General features: G+C 42.6%; 1 protein-coding gene across 3 annotated transcripts in view; it reads right to left on the reverse strand.

Annotated features, from left to right (window-relative positions):
* Positions 1–5,546: 5,546 nt before the first annotated feature.
* Positions 5,547–27,774, reverse strand: part of LOC137645989 (uncharacterized) — a 134,168-nt gene continuing 111,940 nt past the window's right edge. For all 3 annotated transcript variants that reach the window (XM_068379110.1, XM_068379113.1, XM_068379111.1), the window contains 2 exons: positions 23,320–23,509; positions 5,547–7,183 (listed from right to left, as the gene is read on the reverse strand). In XM_068379110.1, coding sequence (XP_068235211.1) covers positions 6,780–7,183; positions 23,320–23,509 — 594 coding nt within the window. In that variant the 3' untranslated portion in view covers positions 5,547–6,779. The remainder of the gene's footprint in view (positions 7,184–23,319; positions 23,510–27,774) is intronic.

The raw sequence follows: 27,774 nt of genomic DNA on the forward strand, positions 1-27,774 counted from the left end.
TGAGGTCCTCTGGTACAGAATGTGCGCCCCCCACCCTTCTTTTGACGCGTCCGAAAATAGTGTCAATTCCGGGGGGAGGACGAGAAGATCCACTCCCTTTTGCAGGTTCTCGTCGACCAGCCACCACCGCAGGTCCGCTTGTTCCGAAGGTCCTATCGGGTCCTGTAAGTCCGGGGAATCGGATCCTTGATTCCACCGGGACTTGAGCCGCCACTGCAGGGATCTCATCCTGAGACGCCCGTTTGGAACCAGACGAGCCAGGGAGGCCAGGTGACCTAAGAGACGCAACCACGATTGGGCAGGAAGCTCTTCCCGCCTGAGGAAGGGTTCACCCCCCTCCTCAGCCTTGCTATCCTGTCGTCTGATGGAAAGGCTTTGTGGAGATTGGTGTCTAACAACATGCCTAGATAAACCAGTCGTTGGGATGGCTGCAAAGAGGACTTCTCGAGATTTACCAAGATCCCCAGATCCTGGCAAAGTCCCAGAAGCCTGTCTCGGTGTCGAAGTAGGGTCGAATCCGAGTCTGCTAGGATCAGCCAGTCGTCCAGATAACGGGGGAGACGGATGCCGTTCCTGTGCGCCCAAGACGAAATCAGGGTAAACACTCTGGTGAACACCTGAGGTGCTGTGGAGAGACCGAAGCACAGCACCTTGAACTGGTAGGTCTTGCTGTCTAAACTGAATCTCAAGTACTTCCTGGAAGACGGATGGATTGGGATCTGGAAGTACGCGTCCTTCAGATCCAGCGTGCACATGAAGTCTTGTGGTCTCACTTGTGGTCTCACCGCAAGTCTGACCGTGTCCGCTGTCTCCATGCTGAACGGAGTTTGCTTGACAAACTTGTTCAGAGCTGAGAGGTCGATGACCGGTCTCCAGCCTCCAGACGCCTTCTTTACAAGAAAGAATCGACTGAAGAAGCCTGGGGAGCCGTCGACGACCTCCTGGAGAGCATCCTTCTTCAGCATGGTCTCGACTTCCGCCCGAAGGGCTAGCCCCTTTGCCGATCCCATGGCATAGGAGTTCAACGACAGTGGATTCGCTGTCAGGGGAGGTTGAGATGTCGTGAATGGGACGCGATACCCTTGGCCGATCACGGAGACCGTCCAAGCATCGGCCCCATGTTGCTGCCACCTGGGCATGCAACTTTGAAGGCATCCCCCCACAGGTGAACACGCGGGGAGACTGCCACTCCTAGCGTTTGCGGCCGCGGCCGCTCCCTCTAGGAGTCTTGCCTCCCCTGGAGGACTTACCGCCCCTCTTGTCCTTGGCAGGAAAGGGCTGGGGCTAAGACACCACTTTCTTAGCTGCCGGCGCCTGCTTCGGTGTCTTGCGAGGCTGCTGCTGATGTTGCTGCGGAGCTGGAGGCTTGTAGGGCCGAGATGCAAGGGCCCTTTGGAGGAGGGAGTCCTGGCTAGACTTCCTCCACCTCTCAGCTGTTCGTTCCATATCTTGGGGCTCAAACAAATTCTCCACAAGGAGGGAGGCGTGTCTGAGCCTGCAGACATCCACGGCGGGGACCTTCGGATGGATCTTCTCGATCACCGCATCACGATGCTTCAGCACCGAGTTGGCCCACAGGTTGGTAACCTGATGTGCCAGGAACTCGATGGAGCGAGTGCCCGAGAGGAGGAAGGTCTCCAGGGCCTTCCTATTGCTCTCCTTAGACAGATCCTCGGAGCGCAATAGGATGCCCAGAGAACCTAGCCAGATATCCAGCCACGAAGTGGCCTGCATGGCACACTTCGCGACCTTCTCATGGCTCAGGATCTCCGACGCCGAGAACGTCACCTGCCGGGCAGAGAGCTTCTCAAGAGGAACTCCCCTAGTAAGCTCTTCCACCAAATGGTGGAGGGGAAGAGTGAGGCTAGACTCCCCCATGATCTCAAAATACCTCCTCTGCTGGAGACGAGGAAGTGGGAGGAGTTTGTTCCCGGCAGAGGAACAACTAGAGGAAGCGAGTAATGCGAGCTGAGCGTTGGCCCTGGCTCTGGCACTCTTCAGCCCTTGGGACCAGGGCAGAGCTGCGCTGGCCTTTGGGGGCTTCTGAGTTCCATAAACCTGCTCAGACTCTTGCTGCTCTCCTCCCTGCGGACTGGCAGCTAAGTCTCCTGTCCCCGGAAGCTCTTCCTGGAGAGACACGTGGACGTTCTCCCGGGGTCTGACTGGTTCCTGACGAATTCGTGAAGAAGATTTCGTCATCGTCTTGGAGTCCTTGGGTTCCCTCCTGGGCGGGATACAAGACTCCAGCAAAGAGGTCTGATAGGCACCTTCCGCGCGAGATGATTCTCCTCCATGAGGAGGTGACTCCCCCCCTGGTGCCAAGGGGGAGACCTCCGCCTCAAATGACTCTCCTGAGGACGGAAAGGCCTCGTCTACGGGAGAAGGAGAAAACGACTGCGAAGGGGACGGAGCCTTCCTGATGGACCTCTTCGGAACCAACTTCTCCCTGGGAGAAGTCACCACGAAGTCCACTCCTCTCCTTCTCTTCAGCGGGGGCAAGGCCGTCGTTGGCTTGTGTCCTAGATCGGCGAGTGCCGGCTTCATAGCATTCACTAACGCCCGCATCAGAGGACCAAACCAAGACTGCCGAGACACGGACACAGAGTCCGAAATTCCCGCTGGAGGGAAGGGGATCGGGCGATCCTTTGGAGTGGACACCACTGGACCTGCCTGCAAAAAAGAAGGGGAAAAAAGTTAGGGGAAAAAAGTTGCCTTGACCTCTCCGAAGGTCCTTCCTTGTCCTGTAAAAGAGACCTGCGCTTAGGCGGAGGCGATCCCGACTGCGACCTGGCGACACGCGTCCCTGCTGCTGCCGCGAGCTGCGGAACCCGACGCGAACGGGGGTCGAGCTGGCGCTCGCACGGGGGCGATATAAAAGAGTCGAGCGCGAAAGGCTGTTGGAGCACGGGCGCGCAATCGCGCGGAGACAAATGAGCGCGGGCGCATAGGCGAGTGAGCGCGTGGGCGCGAGCGAGCAGGCGCGTTGGCGAGCTGGCGAGTGAGCATGTTGGCGCGTTGGCGAGTGAACGCGCTGGCGCGTGGCCGAATGAGAGCGCTCAGGAGACTGCTGAGGGCCAGGGGACCGATAGTGTCCTGGAGACCTGTGACGCGCGGGCGAGCGATGGCGAGTCGGCGATCGATGGCGCGTTGGCGAGCGATGGCGCGTGGTGGCGTGGTGGCGCATTGGCGAGCGATGGCGCGTTGGCGAGCGATGACGCGTTGGCGAGCGATGGCGCGTTGGCGAGCGATGGCGCGTAGAACGCGCAGGCGAGCTGATTGCAGGGGACCTATGTTTCTCCGGATCCGCTGGGCGCTGACGCGTAGGAGAGCGCTTGCGCAGGCGATGGATCACGAGGGGGATCTGGAGATCGCCGGCGCTCAGGGGAGCGCTGACGCGCTGGTGATCGTTGACGCACAAGAGATCGCTGACGAGCAGGAGAACGTTGACGCGTCGGAGATCGCTGGCGCGCTGGAGAACGCTGGCGAGCAGGAAGACGGCGCGTAGAAGACTGTGCAGGAGCTATCGGCGCGCCGCGCAAAGGCGAATGCTCGCAAGTGGTCTCAGGAAGAGGAGGCGCATGGGCGTGCAGGAACTCTGGATGTACACGCAGGAGACCGCGTGCGTTGCTGCGCAGGAGAAAGCTGACGAGCAGGATCCCGAGGAGAAGTTGAGTCCTTCCCCATGTCCTAAACCGGAGTTCTAGGGCGCGTGGGCGCACAGGGCGCGTGTCAGGAACTGGAAGCGCAGGTGCGCGTTACGAGCAGGAGATCTAGTGCGCTCAGGAGACCGCTGGCGCGCAGCAGGAACAGGAGGATGTTCGTTGTCCATAGGAGAGCGCTGGCGAGCAGTGGGACGTTGACCATCAGAAGAGCGCTGGCAAACAGGAGAGTGCGCTACTACGCGTGAACGCGCAGGAGGGCGCGCAGAGGAACCCTGATGCGCAAGGGAAGCGCCCACATCGTCGGCAACATCCCTTTGCCCCGAAGGGACTGCTGCCCGTCGGCTGACGAGATCAGAAGACTGCTGGCCATCTGCACAGGAAGTAGAAGGTCTGGAAGGCGTGGAAGAACGTGATTGATTGATTGAGTGATTTAAAGTTTTCAGGCATCTTGACTGGGAGAACGTGAACGATCCCCGGAGAGGTCTAAGGATGCGGCTGCTACAGTTTGCTCCCGGCGAGGAGTCCCCATCGGAGGACGGAGGAGGAGCAGACTCGAAAAGGCGCCTCTTGACACCCTTATAGGGAGAAGGGAGGCCTTTGCGGCGAAGCGGACGATGAGCCTTACGGCGAAGGCAGCCAGGATCATCAGTCCTCCGAAGAGGAGTCTCAGTCAGAGCGCTCCCCCGAGGGGGAGACTTAGCCGCAGGAGAGACCTTGGGACCCCCTTCCCCCTTCGAAGGATGTACAGAAGGGGGAGGAGAGCCTTCAGCAACGTCATCAACATCAGGAGCCGCAGAGGTTTGACTAGACTCGTCGGAAGCCTCTGCCACCACGACATCGACGATAGACAGAGGATCTACCTCAGCTATCACTGGCGACTGCTTGACAGCGGCCCCTAACTGAATAAGGTCAAACAGGGCTTCCTTAGAGGGCAGGCCCTTAAGCCCCAAGGAAGCCCAAAGCTGAAAAAGATCATCATTAGACACAGGATCAACATTATCAAAATCCTCCCCCGGAGGAGGAGGGGCTGCCGCCCCGCTATGGGAGGCGACGCCCTCTCCCGCACACCGAGGTCGGGAAACAGAACAAGGGCCTGTGCTCCCACTCGGCGGCCTCTCACTAGAAGCCGGACGAGGGGGAGCTTCGGAGGAGGTTTGGGCGACGGAAGAAGAGTCCCGAGAGCCTTCCTCCTTCAAGGCAACCCCCGAAGGAGAACGGTCTCTCTTGGACTTCTTCTTACGCCGGCGGGCAAACCTCTCCCACTGGGAGGCAGACCACTCCCTACACTCACTACATATATTTTCCCTATCACACCGTCGGCCGCGACACTGCGGGCAAAGGGTTTGAGGATCGTTATCCACCGCCGACACGAAGGTACCGTAAGGGCGGCCGGAGATCCCAGGGCACTTGCGCATGATGAATACCAAAGGGCGAGGCCAACTTCAAACACACAGCTGAGGAAAAGCAAGGAAAAGATTAAGGCTGTCAATAACGAGGACGATAGACAGACACGTCTGCACATCATCCGAGCCAAAAGTGAAGTGAAGCAAATCACCGGTGTGTAGGGGGGAGGGGTAGCAAGCTACCCCTTCCCCTACCCCCGCTAACTAGCGCGGGGGTAGTTAACCCTCGTTAAAATCTATTGGCTCGTCAATTTCAGCTACGCCGAAAGTAAACCCAATGTAAATAGCGTGGTTTGTATTTCGGTTACGGAACAAACTATATTTAGTGCTAGTATGTCAACAAGAGAAGCAAAATTAAAACAAAGCAGGGTATTTTAATGGCCCCCAAACAAAAAAATACATATAAAATAACTACCCAAAACATTAGATGAAATAATATCGTTGGTATAGTAGGTCCACAAGAATAAATAAAAATGCAAAATACAGGAATGTTATTTATGATTGCATATACAGTAAATCTTACAAGATGCTGTATTCTATTAGTTGAAAATATTTGCTTCATATTAACAATTATATATAGTAATCATGCTACTATATAAGATTTCTTGAAACTCTTTGACAATATAATACATTTTCATAATCATCTTTTTTCAACTTGCCCTGAGGCTACCAAGCTATATCTACCAAACAAGAGGTATGGAGTCCGCAAGCGAAAATTCAAAACTACTACCTAGACAGGCTGGAGGTCTCCCCCTGTATACCAACCCCAAAAATTAAATACAATAATGGCACTCCATTTGTATCTCACTGTCTGTCTTGATATTAGGGGGAAGGTTGGGTGGGTTTAGTGTGACTACTGGGTAAGTATAAAAAAACATCTAATTAAAAAATTTCTTAATCTTCTACATTCTTCTCAGGTAGTCCCAAAGCTGAATCCCATATATATGCAGAAATGGGATCAAGTTAACTCCTAACCTCTCTAAATGATACTTCAAAATGTGATGGCAATTATATTTGAGAACGAGAGCAATCTTGTTTTTTGATATTTTGGTGTGTGGCCTCAACACAACTGAATACACAAGGTAAGTACATACTGGTATTTAAAAAAACGGTAAGGTGAGTGCATCCCTGTATATCTAGCCACTTTTCATCAACTTGTAAATCAGTGCCCACTTAGGATGACGTAGACAGAGGTTGAGAAGTCCTTGAGATAGGCATGGTCACCTTACCAATACTTCTCAAAGACGGTCTTACGTGAGCTAGTATTGCCCTTTTGGTTAGAAACATGTTTTTAAACAAATTGATTGCTCCTGAAACAAGTCAGTACACCTCACTTGGCAGATAAAACCTGAGATACAAATGCTGTAGTGTATCATTGTTTACATTTGTGTCCAGGCATACAGGGGGACTACCATCTTGTTTAGGGGGTTGATTTGAATTTTTACTTGTTTAATACAAATTTCTGGTTTGATATATATACCAATGTGACTACTGGATAAATATAAAAAAATTTACACTGTACATATGTGCAATAATACAATATGAGCAGAATTAAAAAAAATATAAGACAAGGTATACAGCCATATACTGTAAGGTACATTGATCTGTCAAAACTGAAATTGCTTCAGATTTTGCATTTTTATACCAATATTTTAATCTTATTTTAAGCTTACCTTTTCCTTTGTTACCCATAAATTTCTAAATAAAATATAAATCACATCTGCTCTTCAACTATTATGATTTCCGGATTTGGACTTCCTGATCCATGTGCTTGTTGCTGCTGTTTGTGAGAATTTCTAAACCTGCAGCCATTTTCAATTTCAATCATTTGATTAGTTCTCCTTAGTTCTGATACGATTTGCGACAGAATAATATTAGTTTGCCTAAAGGCTTCAAGGTTATACTGCATCTCTTCCACCTTTCCTTCAACATACTCCAAGCGATGGCTGATGTTGGCATATGACTCCAGCTGATTTATTCGGCTCAGAATACTCTTAGCTGGCATATCATGGTACTTTCTATCCACAGGTTTTTTTCTTGAAACAATTCTCTTTAAGCCTTGACTCTTCAGTTCCTTTCTTCCAGTACACCTCTCATTTGTTTCAACATCAACTTGAACTGAAAATTTTAATCGTAAATAAAAAACAAATCACAAATTTTTATAGTAATTTGTTTTTTTTTTAAAGATACAAAATGAGTCCTTTAATAGGAGTATGATTCAGCAAGGCTGGAACTCGGTTGTTGAAATTTATAATCAAATGGTGGTAGTTACTTCTAGGTGACGGGTGAGCCAGACCCACTCGACAGTCCACTGAGAAACCAACGTTGACTTTAACTTTGGACTTGTAGGGCAGTTGAGGTGGGAAGTACTGTATAACTTAAAGGACTCGGGTTTGTATAGTTAGGAAGAAATACAAATGACCTTCAAGATTTGTGATTTGTTATTACAGAAATAAACATCTTCGTCACTTAATAAGAAACTTCTCCTTATCCCTATAAGGATAGATTAAATTCCAGGATGTCCAAGCACTTGGACCTGTAGTGATGATTCCTGCCAACCTCCTAACAACCTAGGAATAGGTTATCCCTGGTGATAGGCTAGGTTCCTACCAACGCCTAATAGACCATGATGGAAGAACCTATATCCATTAAAGGAAATGATGTCTAAAAATTATGGTCCTTTAAAGAAATGAGTTTACATACATCTCTGTCCATCCTCCCACTCATAAGAAGGATGGGGGAGAAACTTCTTACTCAAAATGGACATTAAAGTTCCTCTGTTGAGAGGCTTTCTTGCATCAACCAAGCAATATTGTAAATGATAGCATAATCACTGCACCCTAAAAAAGGGAGAGAAAAGAGGGAAAAGGGCCAGACATTCATACCTCTCATCCTAGAGAGACTTTTGTCACAACCGCTGTCTTAGACAAAATGCTTCTTGTCCCATGAGAGATCTAAGTTCACTACACAACCTGTTCAGTAGCTACCACCCGGGGACCAAGGGTGAAAATATCCACGGGCCTCTGGGTATACTCCTGAAGGTAGAGGGTGGGGGAGTTTGTTCGGCATTTCCAGGCACCAGCCTTCCTGAAGGCTAGCATTAAGCCAATTTCTCTGACTTCGTAATCGATGCTTGGGAAGTTCACTCTGATCCTTCGGATTACCCCAGATATGACCGTCTGATGATTTCCCAAAGCCAGAAGATGGTATCAATAATTTCTTTTTATTCACCAATGCCAGTGCTAAGGAAGAGTCTGGTGCTGTGGTCTGAAGGACTGAGTTGTCTTCAGGTAGTGCTGTAGTGCCCTCACAGGACAGAGAAGTAAATCATCCTGATCTCTGGTTACTTCTATTAACCCTTTTCTACGAGGTCATGGATTCGCTACTGGAGCTCTATGCGAGATTTGACATCATTGGATATACTTGCTCATTTATCCTATAATAAGCTACATTTCCATGTTTATTTGTTTTAAAGCTGATTACAGAATATTTTTTTCAAATTTTGATTTATTCTCCAATGTATTTCACTCTAAACAACAAAAATATTTTTTCATTCTTTGGTAAGTGATTAAAGAATTATTTTGAAAAAAAGATTTTTGTAATTATCTCTAAACAATGGTAAAACACTGTGATTTTATGTGGAAAAAAATGGAGTTTTTAGGATAAAACAAAGTTTTATGAATACTTACCTGGCAGTTATATATGTATAGCTATAGTCTCTGACGTCCGGCAGAATTTTTCAAAACTCGCGGCAACCGCCGTGTGGTGGTTGTGCGGTTAGGTGGTTAACAACCCTTACAAGGTGGTACTTGGAATCATTCCCATTTTCTGTTCCTCAGATCATCTTTGCCCGACCTGTCTTCTGAGGGGAGGAGGGTGGGACTTAAAATATATATATAACTGCCAAGTAAGTATTCATAAAACTGTTTTATCATAAAAACTCCATTTTTATGAATAGAAGTTACCTGGCAGTTATATATATATATATATATATATATATATATATATATATATATATATATATATATATATACAGTGAACCCTCGCTACTTCGCGGTTCGACCATCGCGGATTCACCACTTTGCGGATTTTTTTCATAACCCATGTATATACATATATCGCGGATTTTCCAGAAATATCGAAAATACCGCGATGTGGCCGATGGTGCGAGATTGGAGAAAGTAAGGAAAATTGAATCGTGATTGATTTTCAATATAAATGAAACTTTGAGGAGCAACAAAGATATCATTTGTTAGAGAGATAGAGAGGTAAGGAATGGGAGGTAGTGAAAAGTAGCCCACAGAGAGAGAGAGAGAGAGAGAGAGAGAGGAGAGAGAGAGAGAGAGAGAGAGAGAGAGAGAGAGAGAGAGAGAGAGAGAGATAGAGGGGGGTTTAAATGTAATAAACAAAAAAATTTGATAGGTTATAACACATTGGTGCTTATGTAATATCAACTGTATACTGTAGACAGTTTGAATAAGTTAAGAAATGGTATAAATGATACTTTGTTAGTGTATTCGTACACACTCAAGAGCGGCAGCTAGATGACAGCTGATCTAATCACAGCCAAAAGTAAAAAAAAAGAAGTCAACAATACTCGATTTTTAAAACAAACCCGAAATTTAAAAACAAAAGTACACTCTTTCTTAATGTGCAATTAACTATTTAAAGAGTGGCAATTTTCTAGAATAAAATGATATTTCCCAAAAAATAGTGGTTTGCTGATGAAATCAGATGCCGTATTTTTAGCTATGATTGAAATGGATGTAGACTCGGCCTAATTATTTCGTTTCGTATTTAATTGACACTAAGAAAACTAATTTTAGTTTCTTCATCTAAATGTAAGTATTGTATAACACGAAGAGAGAGAGAGAGAGACAGAGACAGAGAGAGACAGAGAGAGAGAGAGAGAGGAGAGAGAGGAGGAGAGAGAGAGAGAGAGAGAGAGAGAGAGAGAGAGAGAATCAGCTGTTGTACTCAAATGGCGTGTTTTTGTTTCGTGATAATTTCATCGCCACGACTTTAACAACAACATACTGTACTGAACTTTACAGTATTATACAAACTACTGTAATATGATAAAGTAAAATATTTGTAATCTATTTTATATGAAATGGGGCTATTTTTTTTTTGTTTAAAATTTACATTTATGTATGTAAAACAATCTCTCTCTCTCTCTCTCTCTCTCTCTCTCTCTCTCTCTCTCTCTCTCGTAGATTGTTTTCCTGCTTTGCTACGTATGTATGATTTTATATAGATACGGTAAATAATATTTGTAATAACATATTTTATTAAAGCTTTTACTGTAATATCATTATTTATCACTTTCATCATGGGCGTTAAATTCCTTAGTTTGTTTACTGAACGTACTTTATGACGCCGTCGTTTGAGGCGGCGTCATAAAGAAAAACATTTCATTTGGAAGTCCTAAGAAAAATTAAGTAAAACATTAGTAATAACCAAATCAACCTACTGTACTGAATAATCAATATAATCGATGCAGAAACTAACCTATACACAGATGAGTAAATGCGTTTGTTTCTTCATTATAATCAGAGATAAACGTAAACAAAACATTGGTTGCCATTTTTTATCGTGCTTTTTGGCGTGTTTAGGAAACGCATGATATAAAGTCGCCCTTAATATTTGTGCCTGTTTTAGTACATGCATTAAGTGTTCTGTACATTAAAGGGTAGTTTGTTAACAGTACTACGTACAAGGGAAGGTTTTAAAAGTCTGAATATACATGTTACATAAATAGGTAAATATGGTGTCACTACTTCGCGGATTTTCACCTATCGCGGCCGGGTCTGGAACCTATCTACCGCGATAAACGAGGGTTCACTGTATATATATATATATATATATATATATATATATTATATATATATATATATATATATATATATATATATATATATATATATATATATATATATATATATATATATATATATATATATATATATATATATATATATATTATATATATATATATATATATATATATATATATATATATATATATATAATATATATATATATATATATATATATATATATATATATATATATAATATATATATATATATATATATATATATATATATATATTATATATATATATATATATATATATATATATATATATATATATATATATATATATATATATATATATATATATATATATATTATATATATATATATATATATATATATATATATATATATATATATATATATATATATATATATATATATATATATATATATATATATATATATATATATATATATATATATATATATATATATATATATATATATATATATATATATATATATATATATATATATATATATATATATATATATATATATATATATATATATATATATATATATATATATATATATATATATATATATTATATATATATATATATATATATATATATATATATATATATATATATATATATATATATATATATATATATATATATATATATATATATATATATATATATATATATATATATATATATATATATATATATATATATATATATATATATATATATATATATATATATATATTATATTTATATATATATATATATATATATATATATATATATATATATATATATATATATATATTATATATATATATATATATATATATATATATATATATATATATAATATATATATATATATATATATATATATATATATATATATATATATATATATATATATATATATATATATATATATATATATATATATATATATATATATATATATATATATATATATATATATATATATATATATATATATATATATATATATATATATATATATATATATATATATATATATATATATATAATATATATATATATATATATATATATATATATATATATATATATATATATATAGCTGATTCACACATTTGGAGGAGGGTGACAGACAGCTAACATCGTTGGGAAAACAACAATAAATTGTAGGAAAAAACACCTTGATTCCTTACCTGCTAAGGTAGCTGACTTCGAAGGTTCCTGCCTCTTGAGTCGCTTTCCCTTAGGAGTGTCAGCCAGGTGTGGACCTGTCATGCTGAAACAACTCAATTGAGTCTGTCAAATGGGGTGAGACCAACAACTTGACTAGACATCAGCACTACCTATGCCCCTTTTTTAAAAACTGCAACCTTACTCAAACTAACCAACTATCTAGCTAGACTGAGGGCACTGTACCACAAATCAGAGTCCTCAGACAACCATAAAAACCAAAACCCAAACACAGGCATACAAAAGTTAAGGTTGAGGGGAGGTAGTAACTCCTTTGCCCAATACAGAAGCAGTAGCTACGTATGGGCCCAAGGTGTAACACCTTTCATAATCTACTCTTACCTCTCTGAGGTAATGAGAGGAGAACACAGAGTTGCTTCTCCAGAACGTTGCGTCCATAATCTGTCTAACTGACATATTCTTACGATATGCCAGTGAAGTAGCAATGGCTCTCACCTTATGAGCCCTTACTTTTAAAAGACCGAAGTTCTCCTCCTCACAGAAGAGGTGAGATTCTCTTATTGTTTCCCTCAAGAAGAATGATAATGCATTCTTTGAGTGGGGTTTTAGCGGATCTTTTACTGAGCACCATAAAGAATTGGATGCACCTCTAACATTCTTAGTACGAGATAAATATGCCCTGAGGGCTCTAACTGGGCAGAGGAGCCTCTCCTGCTCTTGACCCACCACATTAGTGAGGTTAGGAACCTCAAACGTCCGCGGCCAGGGTTTTAATGGATTCTCGTTCTTAGCGAGGAAGTCGATCCTCAACACACATACTGCTCCATCCTGGTTAAAGCCCAACTGCTTCTCAATGGCGTGAACCTCGCTGACCCTTTTTGCTGTGGCCAGAGCCATCAGGAAGAGGGTTTTCTTAGTAACATCTCTAAGGGACGCTTGTGAGATGGGTTCGAACTTCTTGCTGCATAGGAACCTCAGAACCACATCCAAATTCCAAGCTGGGAGTCTTAACTGAGCCTGCTTAGTTGTTTCAAAAGACTTCAAGAGATCTTGCAAGTCTCTATCCTGAGTTAAGTCTATGCCTCTGTGCTTACAGACAGCTGAAAGCATACTCATGTGCCCTATAATAGTGGATACGGCCAGTTTAGTGTCTTGTCTGATGGACAACAAAAAATCAGCTATTTGGCTCACAGAGGTAGTGGTTGAGGAAACTTTGTGCTGCTTACACCATGCTCTAAAGGTTTCCCACTTCGATTGGTAGACTTTGCGAAGAGACCCTCCTCGCTCTGGCAATAGCTCATGCAGCTTGCGCAGAAAAGCCTCTCGCTCTGACAAGCTTCTCGATAGTCTGAAGGCAGTCAGTCGTAGAGTGAGGGGGTTTTGATGATACCTCTCGAAGTGGGGCTGTTTGAGAAGCTTTGGACTTGGAGGAAGGCTTCTTGGAAAGTCCACTAACATGTCCAACACCTCTGTGAACCATTCTCTTGCTGGCCAGAATGGAGCTACCAGGATCATTCTTCCTGATTCGAGGAGAGCGAATTTCCTGACGACCAGATTGATGATCTTGAATGGGGGGAATGCATAGGTGTCCATCAAGAAGGCGTCTACTATAGCAGTAGACGCCTTCTTGATGGACACCTCCTCGTCCGGAACTAGGGAGCAGTAGTTGGGGATCCTTTTGTTTTGGTTGGAGGCGAAGAGGTCTATTAAAGGCCTCCCCCATAACTTCCACAGACTCTGACAGACCTGATGGTTGAGGGTCCATTCCGTGGGAAGAACTTGCCCTTTCCTGCTGAGCATGTCTTCCCCTACATTCTTCTGTCCCTGCACGAATCTTGTTAGAAGTTCTACGTTGTTCTCCTTCGACCACAGAAGGAGCTCTTTTGCTGTTTTGAACAGAGACAGAGAGTGAGTTCCCCCTTGCTTTCTGATGTTAGCCAAAGCCGAGGTGTTGTCCGAATTGACCTCCACTATCCTCCCCGACACGGAGTCTTTGAAAGCCTTCAGTCCTAACAGAATAGCCATCAACTCTTTCCTGTTGATGTGCCATCCGTTTTGTTCCTTTCCCCAAGAGCCTAAAACCTCCTTGCTTCACAGTGTTGCTCCCCATCCTGACTCCGCAGCATCTGAGAACAACACTAGGTCTGGGTTCTTCCTGAACAGGGAGATTCCTTCCCCTAAAATAGCTGGATCCAGCCACCAAATCATATGACTTTTGATTTCTGCTGGAATGAGGAAGGAAAACGAGTCCTCCTGAATCTTCCTGTCCCACACCCTTGATAGGAAGTGTTGAAGAGGTCTGAGGTGCATTCTTCCCAGAGAGACAAACTGTTCGAGCGAGGAGAGGGTTCCCAGCAAACTCATCCAATCCCTCGCTGAGCACTTCTGACTTTCCAGAAATTCCTGAACCTTCCCGAGGCACCTGGTCTGCCTTTCTTGGCCCGAAAACGAACTGAGTCCAGAACTATCCCAAAATAAAGAATTGTCTGACTCGGTTCGGTCTGGGACTTCTCCTTGTTGATGACAGGACCCAGTTCCTGAGCCATCATAAAAGTCTTGCATAGGTCCTCCAGACATTTCTCCTTCGACCGGGATCTTATCAACCAGTCGTCCAGATATAGAGATACTCTTATCCCCTCTTGATGAAGCCATCCTGCCACGTTCGCCATTACTCTGGTGAAGACTTGAGGAGCAGTGCTGAGGCCGAAGCAAAGAGCCTTGAACTGGAAACACTTACCCTGAATCATGAATCATAGGAACTTCCTTGAAGTCGGATGAATGGGGATGTGAAAGTAAATGTCCTGTAAATCCAGAGACACCATCCAGTTCCCTGGACGTGCCGCTGCCAGCACCGACTGAGTCGTCTCCATGGTAAATTTTGTCTTTTCCAAAAAGACATTCAGAGCGCTGACATCTAGAACTGGTCTCCATCCACCCGAACTCTTGGGTACCAGAAACAGGCGATTGTAGAAACCTGGGGAAGATAGTTCCAGAACTGACTTCATCGCTCCCTTCTCCAGCATCTGGTTCACCGGATCCAGTAGAGCCCCTTGTTTCACAGCGTCCGAGTACTGCCCCACTAAGGCTAGAGGTGTATTTGAAAGCGTAGGCTTCTTCAAGAGGGGGATCTTGTATCCCTTCTTGATGACCGAAAGGGACCAGGCGTTCGCCCCTCTCTTCTTCCAGACATGCCAAAAAAGTGACAGCCTTGCTCCTACCGCTATCTGGAGGACTTTAGCTTCATCTCCTGGAGTGGGACCTGAACGAACCTCTATTCGTTCTACCGCCCGTCTCCTGCCTTCTTCCCCTGAAGTCTGTTCTCATAGGAGCTCTACCTCAAAAGGGCTACTGAAGCTTCCTCTCCTCTCTCTTCAGTGACGATGGAATCACTGGTAAAGGCTTCCTTGCAGAGCGTGACAGGAGGTCTTGTGTGGCCTTTTGCGCAAGCGAAAGGGTAATGTCCCTGATAAGGGACTCAGGAAAACGGTGCTCCGAGAGAGAGGCGTAGAGGAGCTCAGCCTTCTGCGCGACCGTAACTGCTCTGGAAGTGAAGGAACATAAAAGGGCCCTCTTCTTTAAAACTCCGGCAGAAAATAGGGAAGCTAACTCATTTGACCCATCCCTAAGAGCCTTGTCCATGCAGGCCATAATACAAGTAAGGTCTTCTGTTTCTTCCAACCGTTCTGTTTTCCTGGCCAGCGTACCCAGGGACCAGTCCAAAAAACTGAAGACTTTGAAGGCTCGGAAAATTCCCTTGACGAGGTGGTCAAGCTCAGGCATAGACCACATCCCCTTCGCTGAGTTAAGGGCATGTCTTCTGGAAGAGTCAACAATGCCAGAGAAGTCCCCCTGGGAGGAGGCAGACACTCCCAGGCCCAGAGCTTCTCGAGTCTCGTACCACATGCCCGCCTTAGACGCAAGTCGAGCTGGTGGAAACGAGAAGGTGGTCTTTACCGCTTACCTACGCTCCTTCAGCCAGTCATCAACTCTAGCGTGAGCCTTCCTAGCCGAGATGGACAGCTTCATTTTGTTGAAAGCCGACAGCTTCATTTTATTGAAAGCCAACTGCTTTTTGGCCTTCTTCATGCTAAACTGCGACTGACGAGAACGAGGAGAAGCAGGTTGAAACTCCTCCCCATAAAGCTCAAGGAGGGAGCGAGAGAAAACCTTATAATCCGCAGCCGCGTTAGCAGGCTTATCTTCATCCTCTGAAATAACAAAACGACGCTTACGAAGTCCAACAGAAGGATGAAGTACAGATGTCGCTAGCGTCGGGCATCGGTAGAGTGGCTCAGGTAAGGTAGCTAGGGCCTCTGTTACGGCCCTTCCCTTTGATGAAGGAATTATCTAAATGGAAGACAGCCTGTGAATAGTGGTTTTCACATGCCCCTGCTTTATACACGACGCCCACTGGGTGCTCGCGCGAGGGTAGTAACCTCTGCATTCCATACTTTAACTTTCTCTGGTATATTTGGAAGTATTTATATCAGAAAAGTGTAAGGAAGGACCCTTTTCACCGGGCGTCACAGGTATCTCCCAAGAAATAGATTTTTCCTTTGTCAAAATCCCTTTTATAGAACAGTAACAACATTACAACAAATATTTCATATACTGTATAAACTATAATTATTTTTTAAACTTAAGGAAGTAAAACAGGATAGAAAAGTGTGCTCGAGTGTACTCTCAAGCAAGAGAACTCTAATCCAAGACAGAAGAAGACTATGGTACAGAAACTATGGCACTACCCATGACTAGAGAACAATGGTTTGATTTTGGAGTGTCCTTCTCCTAGAAAATCTGCTTACCATAGCTAAAGTCTCTCTTTTACCCTTACCAAGAGGAAAGTAGCCACTGAAAAATTACAGTGTAGTAATTAACTCCTTGAGCAAATAAAAATTGCTTGGTAATCTCAGTGTTGTCAGGTGTATGAAGACAGAGGAGAATATGTAAAGAATAGGCCAGACTATCCAGTGTATGTGTAGGCAAAAAGAAAATGAGCTGTAACCTGAGAGAGGGATCCAATGTAGTACTGCCTGGCCAGTCAAAGAACTTAAAACTCTCTAGCGTTAGTATCTCAACGGGTTAGTAGAAGAAGAGAGTTTACTCTCTATTCTCTTTCTACCAATAGTTCTTTCTTACTATTATGAGTGGTTCAGCACTTCCTACTGATCAGGAACAAATGCTCCTCCTCTCCGAGTTTCTGTTAAGAGTATAATGAAAAAAATCTGTCAAACAGCATTCCCGGGTATTTGTCCTTTTCTTGGTCCTTTTCTTGGGAGTAAAATCAGACTTTCCTCAATTACAATTATCAAATCTTAATATGAGCAAATAGTAGTCACAATCTCATCATTAAACCTCTGAAGCGGTAATTCTAAGCAGCGAAAAATTAACATTCAATTAGACGCTCGTGTGAATATCTAAGAAAATAAACAGGAACTTTGAAAATGACGAAGACCTGCATGCACTACCAGTCCCTTGAGTTACCAAAAGTATGAGGTGTTCCTCTTTGGAGGCTGAATATGGAACAAAAGTTCCGACTGAAAACAGTCTAACAACTACCGGTTTCCCCCTTCTCCTACTAACATCCCTTCTGGACTGAGCTTGAGAGAGTCAAGAATGGGTGGAGCCAGGTCCAACCCTTCTGGAGGAAAAAGCTGCTTGCAGTCATTTCTAGGATTTAGAGAAAGCTTGAACCTTCCTCTAGACCAGGGGTGGGGAACCCTTTTTTTGGATGAAGGCCATCTTGCAATTCCTCAATGCTCCTTAAGGCCGCATAGAATTTTGTTGGTTATTTCATCCTCCAAATAATTTATTAGTAATCTAAAGAGTGACAGGTTTATAAAACTTAAAGCATTACAATTTCAAATATTTGAATTGAGTACTTTTTATAAAAGTAATCAGTAAATGAATTATATTGAAAACTAGATTTTAAAATATTTCATTCAAGTTTGGGTAGTTTTCAAACTACCGTAAGTATATGAATAATATCGAAAGCATGTCTTTTCATATTACTTTAGTTAAGCAAGTAGGTTCTTTGTATTAAAGTGATAAATAAGATAATATTAATCTTTTGGAAAAGATAGCTTATAAATATCAACAATATAACCTTTTAAAATATTTTATATTAGCAAGTAGATATTTTTTAAACAATCACTTCTCATAAAAATGCAACATCCCAGTAAAAATATTTAGGTTTAAACACACTTAGCTGTTTTCATTGAAAAAAATCAATTATTTGCTTACTTAAGATGTTCAATAAATCCCTAGTTTTTAGCCATCATAGGTGGAACACCATCAGTGCATAACTTATTATAATAAGGAAGTAAAATTTAGTCCTCCTTTGTGATATTGCATATTGCAGTTGTTAAAATGTCTGTTCCTCTTGTCCTTGCGTTAAGGTTATCTAATGGAAGCTGTTTTTCATACAATCAAAACTCATCAGTGAAAGCACAAATAAAATATTTTTATGCCAAAAATCTGGAACCTGTTGACTCATCTAAAACTAACATAGATCACAGTGAGGAGATGGACAAAACAGGAACACTCTCGTCCATCATGCGTTAAATCACTCACTCACTGCAACTAGTAGTTTTTCCTTGTCAGCTACAACAGCTGCTGCAGCTGACAAGGAAAAACTGCTAGTTGTATTAAGTTAGGATTCATTGAATTCAAGGAAAAATTGCTTCCATTCTCTGGGAGGTACATCACTGAACACAACTTTCCCATATTTGTATGTGTGTACATACAGTAGAATGATTTCAAACACACACTATTCATTGTCAAAGCAGAACCATACTGCACATGCTGTACATCAGGGGTCGGCAACCTATGGCACGCGGCACGGCCTTTGATTCGAAGGAGCAAAGAAGTAATCCTAAGAGAGAGAGAGAGAGAGGAGAGAGAGAGAGAGAGAGAGAGAGAGAGAGAGAGAGAGAGAGAGAGAGAGAGAGAGAGAGAGAGAGAGAGAGAGAGAGAGAGAGAATGTGTATTGTGCATAGTTTCTTATAATTTTTTATGATTTAAATTATCATATATCTATCTATCTATTTATCTATCGATCTATCTATCTCACTACATTTCCTTTCCTATGATGTGTACCGATCCGCACAAATACGATTTTGCATGTCATATCCCACGATCAAGTAATTCCCCTCATCAGGTCAGATTGGCTACCCGAGTATGGTCCCGTTTATAATTCCTTGAGATTTTGATTACGCTACCTGAGTATGGTCCCTGTTGTTCCAGTGAGTCTTTTAGTCACCGTATGTAATATTCTTTCTAATTAATTGTCACGATGACTACTGTACTATGAAAAAAAAATTAAAGTTTCATGTCCGATTATTTCAGTCATCATGGAGAAATGACTGGATTTATTTATCAGATTGACCGTGCTGTTTGTGCTCTCTGCTGCAAGAATGTTGTGTCTCTCACATCGAGTGTTGAACCACACTTTGAAAGAAAACACTAGCAGTCAAGGCTAAGGCAATTAAGAATGTAGTATCCAGCTATGAGAAACAAAGTAATGTGTTCAAAACCGTGAATGTTTGCGAAAACAAGGAACTGAAGTCAGTTAAAAACTATGTCTGTGTATTGCTAAGCATTGAAAGACTCTTACTAATGGAAAATATGCTTTATTATGGCATATCAAACATTTATGTCATGCATGTTCAGGAAAATAGATTATAAGTGAAATGGTCACTACATACTATACATGTATAATTTTAATTTTCCTATATGGTTCTAAAAATAACAACTGGCACGCAAGGTAGTAAAATTTTTTTTATAAATTATCAAGTGACACATTGTGCTCAAAAGGTTGCCGATCCCTGTTGTACATATATCAAAGGCCGTAGAAGGCCGCACTTGATGATCCAGAAGGCCATATGCGGCCTTAAGGCCGCATGTTCCCCGTCCCTGCTCTAGACCAAGCCAAATGGCATGGCTGCCTCCAAAGGCTTCACTGCAATTTCCCTTAAAATACCAAAGCCTTTAGGATACTGTACAGTTGATGAAGAAGTACTAATAAATGGTATCTCTTTTCACCACTACCACGACATTACCCTTTTAAGACGTAGATGAGGATTCCAGCAGCTATTCGATCCTTGGAGCAATTCTTGCCTTTGTGGCCAAAAGGTGCTACTGTGACCAATAATCAGTTCAACAGTACCACAAGGATAGAGACTATGTGTTTCTCAACCAGTTCTAGGTTTGTTTCATCTAACAAAAATCAATTCAGAATAGGTCTGGGTGCATATATTTAGCAGGCAGACCATGAATAGGGCCATGCTATTCCATGTCTGGAAAACAAACCCAGACCCTTGAGAGCAAGAAAGGCATAGTGTACACTCCCTCTGGAGAGCACGTGTGGTCGTATGGTCAGACCGGCTCAGTGCTCGAAGCCTAGAACAGGGACCAGTCATTGACCAGTTCGGCATATTCCACAGCAGACAGTACTAGTGGTACAGAATTTTTTTTCTTTTTTTTTTGCCCTTCCATTTGCCTGGTCCCATAATTTTGTATTCTTTTTCAGAAATATTGAGCTGAGCCCACATATGGAGGACTTCTCTTCTATTTCCCTGATTTTGTGACCACAATGCTACACACAACAGTTGCAGCTGCTTCATCCCCATGATGAGGATAACAAGAAAAAGTAAAAAGGCCAGTCATTCCAACCTTCCTTAAGATTTAAGGTGAATGTGTTACCTTAGATGATGTGCTTAAATGTCCAGTGCAGGTGCTGGTCAAATTATACAACTAATGAGCGGTCTCCTCAGGATCCAAAGAAAGAGATCCAGGGGTAGTTCAGGGAAAAGGGAAGAGGTATTTCTTCATCCCTATCATATGAGACCGAGTGCTGGTAGCATGAACCTATGCTCGTATACTGCTCAAAAAGGTACCTCCCCTGGTTTTCAGTAGAGCGCTGGCTTTCTCTCACGTGTAAGAAGAGATCACTCAAAATCTTAAGAGACTCTTTGCATAGGTCATTTTGAACTTAAACTTATTCTTTTTCTGAGCAGTAGTGTTACAATTGTATAAAGATGAGAAGGAAAAAGAACTAGAATAGGAAACTATGTGATTCTTCTTCCCTGGCCAACCTTTTTTGGAAAGTCTAGTTACCCAGCTGATGTTTCCATGGAGAAAGAAGCCACAGGAGCTTTCTAAAAAGAGACTGGATCCCTTCAACGTGGCCAATTGATGCATTTAGGAACCACTCACATGGGGCTATGAGGTATACCCTGCACTTCTCCTTAACTGATTAATCTTGAAGGTACCAATCGTAAGGAAAAACTCCTGAGCAAATAGAGAACTAACGATCAAAATCAACCTGAGCACAAGTAGCATTAAGGAAAAAAAAAACCCTTATTGGCCAACCGCCATACTCACAAATGCTAACTCTGAAGGTACTGGAGAAACTTTGGGTAAGGCACAAACTTCCCTCGTCACAACAGGAAACAGGAAATGTGACTGCAATGCCAACCTTCCCCAGGCTTATGTACTCAGATCCACTTGACTGACCATAAAGGAACCAAATAGCAGGAGAGTACAATCACTTCCTCCCACAGTGATCGTCAAGCCCAAAGGAATTAAGCGAAAGGCGTTCCTACAAGAACATCCCTTTCATTAACTACTTCCCCAGGGGAAGCGCCCAACAAAGAGAAAGGGGAGGGAGAGAACACAGGCACTTTGCAAGGTTCACATTTAGGGGCTTGTCAGGCATGCCTGGCAGACGACGATCACTATTGGGAATGAAAGAAAGAACGAACACCTGAGCTGCAATAGAAAATTCCCACCACGGGAAGGGAAACTCCAATTGAGTAACACCCCCATAGGAGTTCATTGTCTCGCTGATCAGCAACATGATCTCTTCATGAGGGAAACTGCTAACAGTCCAACCCTTTACCAGGGTAAATAAGTACAATCCCGTCCTTCAGGAGGGGAACTACTTGTAGTCCTGCCCTTCAGGAGGTACACTAAACATGGGACAGGAGGGTTATATCCTCGAGGGAACAAAGTTGTACAGTACTTTACTACATACTTACCATCAATGTGCTTCACCTATTAAGGGGAGAGGAAGGGATTATTGCTTGGCGGGAGAATTTTGCTCCATGAGAACTTCAGGTAAAACATCAGGAATTCTCTGTTAAATGGCGTTCACTATCAATAACTGCATCCTTTAATTTACACTTTCTGGATACTTTCCAGAATTGACTGCTTTGTCTTTTTCTTTAAAATTTCATGTTCATGCAACATCGCATTGTCAGCATTATCAAATAGATTCAATAATCGCCCTGATGAACAGTATCTCTAATAAAATTCTGCAGGTTTTCCTATGGCTTTCAATTATGGAATTATTACATAATTACATAATCACTTTGCAATGAATATGAAGCTGTTTACGCATTGATTTACTATTATTTAGAGTAAATTAATATAACAAACCAAAATTTTTTACAAAAACTCTATATTCACTTCACAATGAATAGAAAGATTTTTCATAGGAAAAGTACATGAAAGCGCAGTGCTTTCCTGTTAAAGTAAAATAAATATAGAAATAAGTAAAATTCTGAAAATTTCACTGTATAATCAGCAGTAAAAAAAAAATGAACATCGAAATATAGTTTATCACAGAATAAGTGTGCATGTATATCCAATGGAGAAAAATCTTGTATGCAGCTTAAGAAAGTTCCATAGGATTCTTGAAACATAAATCATTATTCTAATAACAATAATAATAATTATAATTATAATAATAATAATAAAAATAATAATTATAATAATAATAATATTGATTATACCAAAGAATAATAATAATATAGGTACATGATGAGGAGTGAAAAGACTAATCAGGTTAATAAGGGGAATATATGAAAGGGCAGAATACTAACCAAAGGGAATACCCAAAAATTCATGCAGAAATAACACACACAAAGACTTTGACCTAAGGGAAATTAAAACAATATGTCCATGAGATAAGAAACACTAGAGAGCATTCTTAAGACGTGTATCCAAGTAAAGGGAAAACCAAAAGCAAAAATTAAACGGTGGTGATGATGTAACGCTCTTATCTAGAAGGCTGATGATCATTTTAAGCATTCAACACAGACAACATGAATTGCTAAACAGCTACACAATATGAATTATTGTATCAAACAGTGACATAAATCATTTCTAAATAAAACTTCATAATTCTATAGTTAAAATACTCACCAGTTACAGGAATATGCAAGGCAATCATTACTTCTTTTACTTTGGTAAAATACGGCCAATGGGATGAAGTTCCTGTTGCCTGAGATTTTGTTTGATAATAATAATAGCCATCCTGTAAATTTTCCCATTTTCTCTGACACTGTAGACAGCTGACATTAAAACCGCCATTATTCAATTCTAAAGAAACTTCCTGACAAGGACAATAAAGATTATATAAGGACTATCATATGGTAAAAATACAAAAAATGTTTTTCAAGTAACTTGTATTCTTTCTAACTATACAAACCTTAGGTATTCCTTTAATACAAGAATGAGTTCTGCAAAGCTGGAATTCAACTGCTAACATTTATAACAAAATGTTGATAGTTACTGGCAGGTGGTGAACTGTCTGACAACTGAGTAGCCGCCTTGACCTTCACTTAAGAATTAAGGGGTGGATAAGGCAGGAAGTGTAACTTAAGGGGACTGTCGGCTATGGCGTTTTGACATAACTTTCAGAAATCAAAAGTTGTTTTATTGTTTCTATGCATGCAGAAACATATCTTACATGCTCTCCAGAAGTTTCAGACAATTATTTTTACAAACAATGAAGATAAAGCGATCTTTAAATGATGACGTCATCTGCACAACTGAGTTTGACAGAATAATCGTGTTTATTTTTTAATATATGTAGCAATATTATCATATATATTTTGAAATCTCGCACGTCTGCCAGAGATGGAAGACACTGGTTGAGGGTAGGCGAACGCGAACTACGAGAAGAACAGCCAGAGTTTCCAAAGACGTATAGAATTTATGTTGCATGTTTGTTTGTTTACTTGCATTTTTTGGGCCATGTCGTCCTGATGGAAGGTTCCTTTAGGTAGCTTTCTAACGGATATTTGCTACAGTGATACTCCAAGAGAATTAAACCGAAGGTCTCCAGGATTCTAACTCCTGGCACGAGTATCCAATAAAGGATATCGCATAATATCAGGGGACATATTCTGGAGACGACACATAGCAATCTTCACCCCGAATAGATTCAACTCTTTGATGCAAGGGGGAAGAGTGGCAAAGAAGGGGGTGCCATTCTAGGTACCCGGTGGACGTCCATCCCTACTACTACCGTGACGCCATTCCTTTTCTTGTAGCTCTCTAAGCGAGTTGTGCTCCCCGTTAACCCGGTGTTTTGTTACAAGTTTTTGGGAATATTCATCATGCACTCTCCAGCATTTTCATCTTCTGGAAAGTTGAGTATTAATTCTTTCCTGTGTACAATTTTAGTCTCCCTTTTCACAGTTAAATTTCAATAATCTAAGTGTGTTTGGGTGAGTGTTGCCGAGATCCGGAGGCAGCCATTTTATGACTGCAGTCGCCCATTACAATTGCATTTTATTTAGTCAGTAGGGTGACAATTCCCGGTATTAAGCTATAATGTTAGCCATTTAAGCAAATTATACAAGTGGTGATTTTGCATACATGAATATTATTCCTCCTCCTATTATGTGACTTTACTTATCGTATGCGGCGGGAACCCCGGAGGTACCAACTACCTTGGCCGGGGCTCTTATCAGAGCTAGGCTACTCCCGCTCATATATACATTAGTAAAGTAATTTCCCACGTTTAGCCTTACCCTATCGTTCCTTCTCGATTCGTATGAGAATTTACATTCTCTAGAATCTATAGATAAGTTAAAATATTCATTCTCTCTCAGAGAGAAGAGGCTAAACCCTTCCTCCCTCCCCGATATCGCCGCTGCTATAGGCGGCAACCACTGTCTCTCTTCATCGCCGTCGAGTAGAACAAAGTTCTTGCTGCCTCCGGCTTTGATTTAGATAGTGACTAACTCAGGGTGCCCTTGTCTTGCCGCCGACGATGTTGTCAGCACAGGAAGCCATGCTTCCTCCGCCACTAACGATGTCGTCAGCACAGGAAACCATGCTTCCTCAGCTCACTGTTTAAGGAAGGCGGCATACCTGCCGCCACCTCTCATATCAATGAACTATAAGACCATTTACCCTTCCCCTTCTGTCCTTTAGTGACGTCATAGCCGTCACAAAATTCTTTAACCGGTATTCTGACAGTCATCCCGGCTTGCTATGGGGACTGCGTTACCGGCTGGTACCCTGCCGGTAGCAGTTATTTCAGCCGTCTCTGCCACCTTCCCCCTTACTCCTTTCCTTCACAGGAAGTGAATATTATTGGGGGGAAGATTGAGACGGCTCCTGACGGCTGCCGGTGGGAACCTAACATACTTTGGGGCTCTCCCTTGAGCTGCCATCCACATTCATTGCCACCGACGTCATAGCCGGCGACAGGCCTTTTGTAGATGGGTGGAAGCCAAAACCTGACAGATTCTTTCCCCTTCCACTGGAACTTTCATTCTTACAAGGAGACAGTAGGCGGTCTGATAGTCCTCCTACACTTCCAACTGTTATGTTTATTCATAATAATAGGAAACTCTCCTTCCTAAATACTTTTTCTCTCTCTATCAGTTAGTACCGCCAGGTACTAACCTAACACCGGCAGTGCCGCCGGCAAAACTACTGTATACAATTATACAGTAGTACACATTTTCTAACATACTCTGTGTTTCCTATTGCAGACAATTGTTGGGACCACGATATCATGTTGAGGTTGAGTACTCCCTCAACACCCAGATGGTTTTCCATGATCATCATGACCCTAAAATACCCGATCGGTATTAATATATACTACAGGTGGATAATATTAGTATAAGACATTTACTAACTCTAACTCTATTTCCTAGAGTTTTTTCTACCTTGTATTATCCCTATCAGGGAAACTAAATATCAATACTGACGGAGGTCTTATCAATGGCCTGGGAGAGGAAACAAAGATATGTGTCTTTTCTACTTCCTTTCAAGCTTACTATCCTAAGCTACCATAAGCAATAGTGATTAGTATTGTTAATAAAAATTGTATACTTTTATATCACTGATATAAAAAATATCAATACTCATTGGGCCCTTTTTCCTTTACAGGAGGAGCCGATGGAGAAGTGTGCAGCGTTGTTCTGCAACCACAAAAGTAAAGACTTTTGTGGCCACACGAAGTGCAGGACTCATGCCCCCTGCTGCATCGTGTTGGGAGTCCTGAAATATTGGGACCCGAAGGGTTGCACCACCTGCTAAACCCTTCTGGCCAACGGCTTTGGAGAAGCCCCCCCAAGCACCATAGAGACTAGGGATACAGCGAGGGAGACCCTTCGCAAATGGGTAAGAGGGTTCCAGAAGAACTCTCCAGGACCATACTTACCCAATGACCCCCTAGGGTGCCTACTGTTCCCTAAGGCTCTGCCAAATGCGGTGGTGTCCCAGGAACAGGTCCAGCCTCCCCTCATACAACTGAAGCTCGACGCAGACATAAACAAGGCACTGGAAGGCATGGACATCCACCAAGAGAGGATGTCAGAAGTGTCCACTGACACTGAGCAGGACCTACTGCAAGGAGACCCTGAAGAAAACGTAGAACATCCACAAGTGGAGGAAGAAGGATCCGTATCAACGGCAACTGAAGACCCACCGTTTGCCGTGACGGCATACCAACCTATGCCGTCAACTTCCTCGGACCCAACTCCACAACCAGTTGCGCAGGTCAACAAGAACAAAGGATAATGGAATTGTTCCAAAAGGAACAAGAGACAATGTGGGAATCACTCAGGCAGCAGCAGATACTGTTGCAAGAGAGGATGGACTGCCCTGGATCCACCAAGGGCACCACTAAGAAGCCCCATAGAGTGTTGGATCTCCCTCACTGCTTCGGAACTAATCCCTGGAGGTATGCGGAGCATATGCCCATGATGAATGGGAAACTGTTCGTGTCGGAGAAGTTGGGGGCCAAGCTGATTGAAGATCTTGAGTTCTGGCCTAACTTTTCGGCCTACCCAGACTGTTACGTGAGACAGCAGGATGAACATGCAGCCCGAGAGGAAACAGTACCCAAAGAGGTCATAGTCTTTGAACATGACAAGGCGCAAGTCATCCTCTTGAAAGCCTTGAAGGGAGCCGGGTACACCAACTCCAAAGTCTCAGTACTGAGCAAGAAACATCCCACCTTTCTTGCCCTTTCCTCCATCTCTTTCCCCTTTTCGGAGAAAGCCCTAGACTTTGCCGTCAAGGCAGTCGACAAGGGCAAACCCTGCCCAACCCTAGAGGAATGCAAACCATTCTCTCTAGCACTGCCTACCTGCGAGGAGAAGTGGAAGGATGTCCACCCAACCGTCTTTAAGTTGGATCCAGAGATAGCAGGCCAACAGTTCAATAAGAACCTTCCGAAGTTGCCAGACCATCTTCTGAGGAGGGAACAGGAGTCGAAGGAGAGACTTGCAGCCTCCCTTTCTCATCAGAACTGACTGGAAATGAGTGCAGGTCAACATAATGCCACAGAAATGTTCACCTTCCTGGCTAAGTCTCACATGGGTACCCTTGTGAAAGATTTATATGCTTTCC

Source organism: Palaemon carinicauda, chromosome 8 (genome assembly GCF_036898095.1).
Source record: "Palaemon carinicauda isolate YSFRI2023 chromosome 8, ASM3689809v2, whole genome shotgun sequence".
Lineage (NCBI taxonomy): Eukaryota > Metazoa > Arthropoda > Malacostraca > Decapoda > Palaemonidae > Palaemon > Palaemon carinicauda.